General features: G+C 43.2%; 1 gene segment (V, D, J or C); it reads right to left on the bottom strand.

Moving 5' to 3' along the window:
• Nucleotides 1-248: 248 nt before the first annotated feature.
• On the bottom strand, nucleotides 249-1,148 carry LOC116379963 (immunoglobulin lambda constant 1-like). The segment is given in 1 exon segment: nucleotides 249-1,148. A coding segment is annotated over 1 exon segment (393 nt).
• Between the last annotated feature and the right edge of the window lie 6 nt (nucleotides 1,149-1,154).

The raw sequence follows: 1,154 nt of genomic DNA, 5'->3' as shown, positions 1-1,154 counted from the left end.
TGCAGAGAGTTGGTGGAGAGACTGAGATGAGGAGAACTGGTCCAGTGAACACGAGAGTCATCAAGCAGAACCACCATGAATCTAAATAAAACTGAAACAAACTCACAGACGCTCTTCTATACACATTAAAACTAAACTTATATTCTTGTCAGTTCATTCAGTCTCTTTATGAATAAACTGGGGAGGTTAGATTCTTGTTGGACCATAGCCTCTGATATTAAAAAACAATCCTTAACTGTAGCTCTAATGAAGGCTGCTTATAACACTATAACAACAGTCCAAGCAGAAACCAAATATCTATTTCATTACTTACATACAGCAATCTCTTATCAGGTATAATATAAGAACGTATTATAAAATGAATGCAAAGACACTGAATCATTATAATCCACAGTTTTATTTATAGTTTAATGTCCATGTCACATCTTTGATTAATCACCAGTTCATCTTGGAGTGAAAACTAATCTATAATTCAGTTTAATATGAAAAGTGAAGAAGAATATGCAGAAGATCAGTATCAGAAAGCAACATACACACTAAAACACTGAGTAGAGAGCTGTGAAACAGAGGAGATCTGTAGCTTCATCCAGATCTCTATCAAAGAAGCAGCTTCATTTCCACACAGGAAGTGTTGCTGAAGCTCTACTCTGAGCAGAGGTCAGGGTCCAGGGTTTGAGTGACAGGGCTCTGTCCATTCAGACTGGCCTCACAGCTCACTGAGCTCGCCTTCCTCCACTGGTTTGCAGGGAGGCTCATGGTGCTGCTCCAGCTGTAGTGGCCGTCACTCCCCAGGACCTCCAGGCTGCGTGACACCCCTGAGGAGCTGCTGCAGCCCCCCACCTTCCAGCCCAGACTCCAGGCTGAGGGGAAGCCCCCGCTGGCCAGACACACCAGTGTGGCTGTGCCCTGCTGCAGCTCCTCTCTGGAGGGGGGGAGGACGGTCAGGGTGGGCCGCACGATGCCCACTGGAGGATAGAGAGGGGAGAAATGATAAAAGAATAAGAATGAAGGCTTGTAATAAAGATAAAATAACATCCTGTTAATTTCTTATATTTGATCAAATAAAACAGAATAAGTTGTGTTCCTGTTGCACTCATAAATCACTCCGTATCAGACCATCGGCCACATGATTCAAGTGTAAATGTAACTAAAAA

The sequence above is a fragment of the Anarrhichthys ocellatus genome, unplaced genomic scaffold (assembly GCF_004355925.1).
Source record: "Anarrhichthys ocellatus isolate YVR2014 unplaced genomic scaffold, GSC_Weel_1.0 scaffold5648, whole genome shotgun sequence".
Lineage (NCBI taxonomy): Eukaryota > Metazoa > Chordata > Actinopteri > Perciformes > Anarhichadidae > Anarrhichthys > Anarrhichthys ocellatus.
This window is presented reverse-complemented; position numbering and strand designations above follow the sequence as displayed.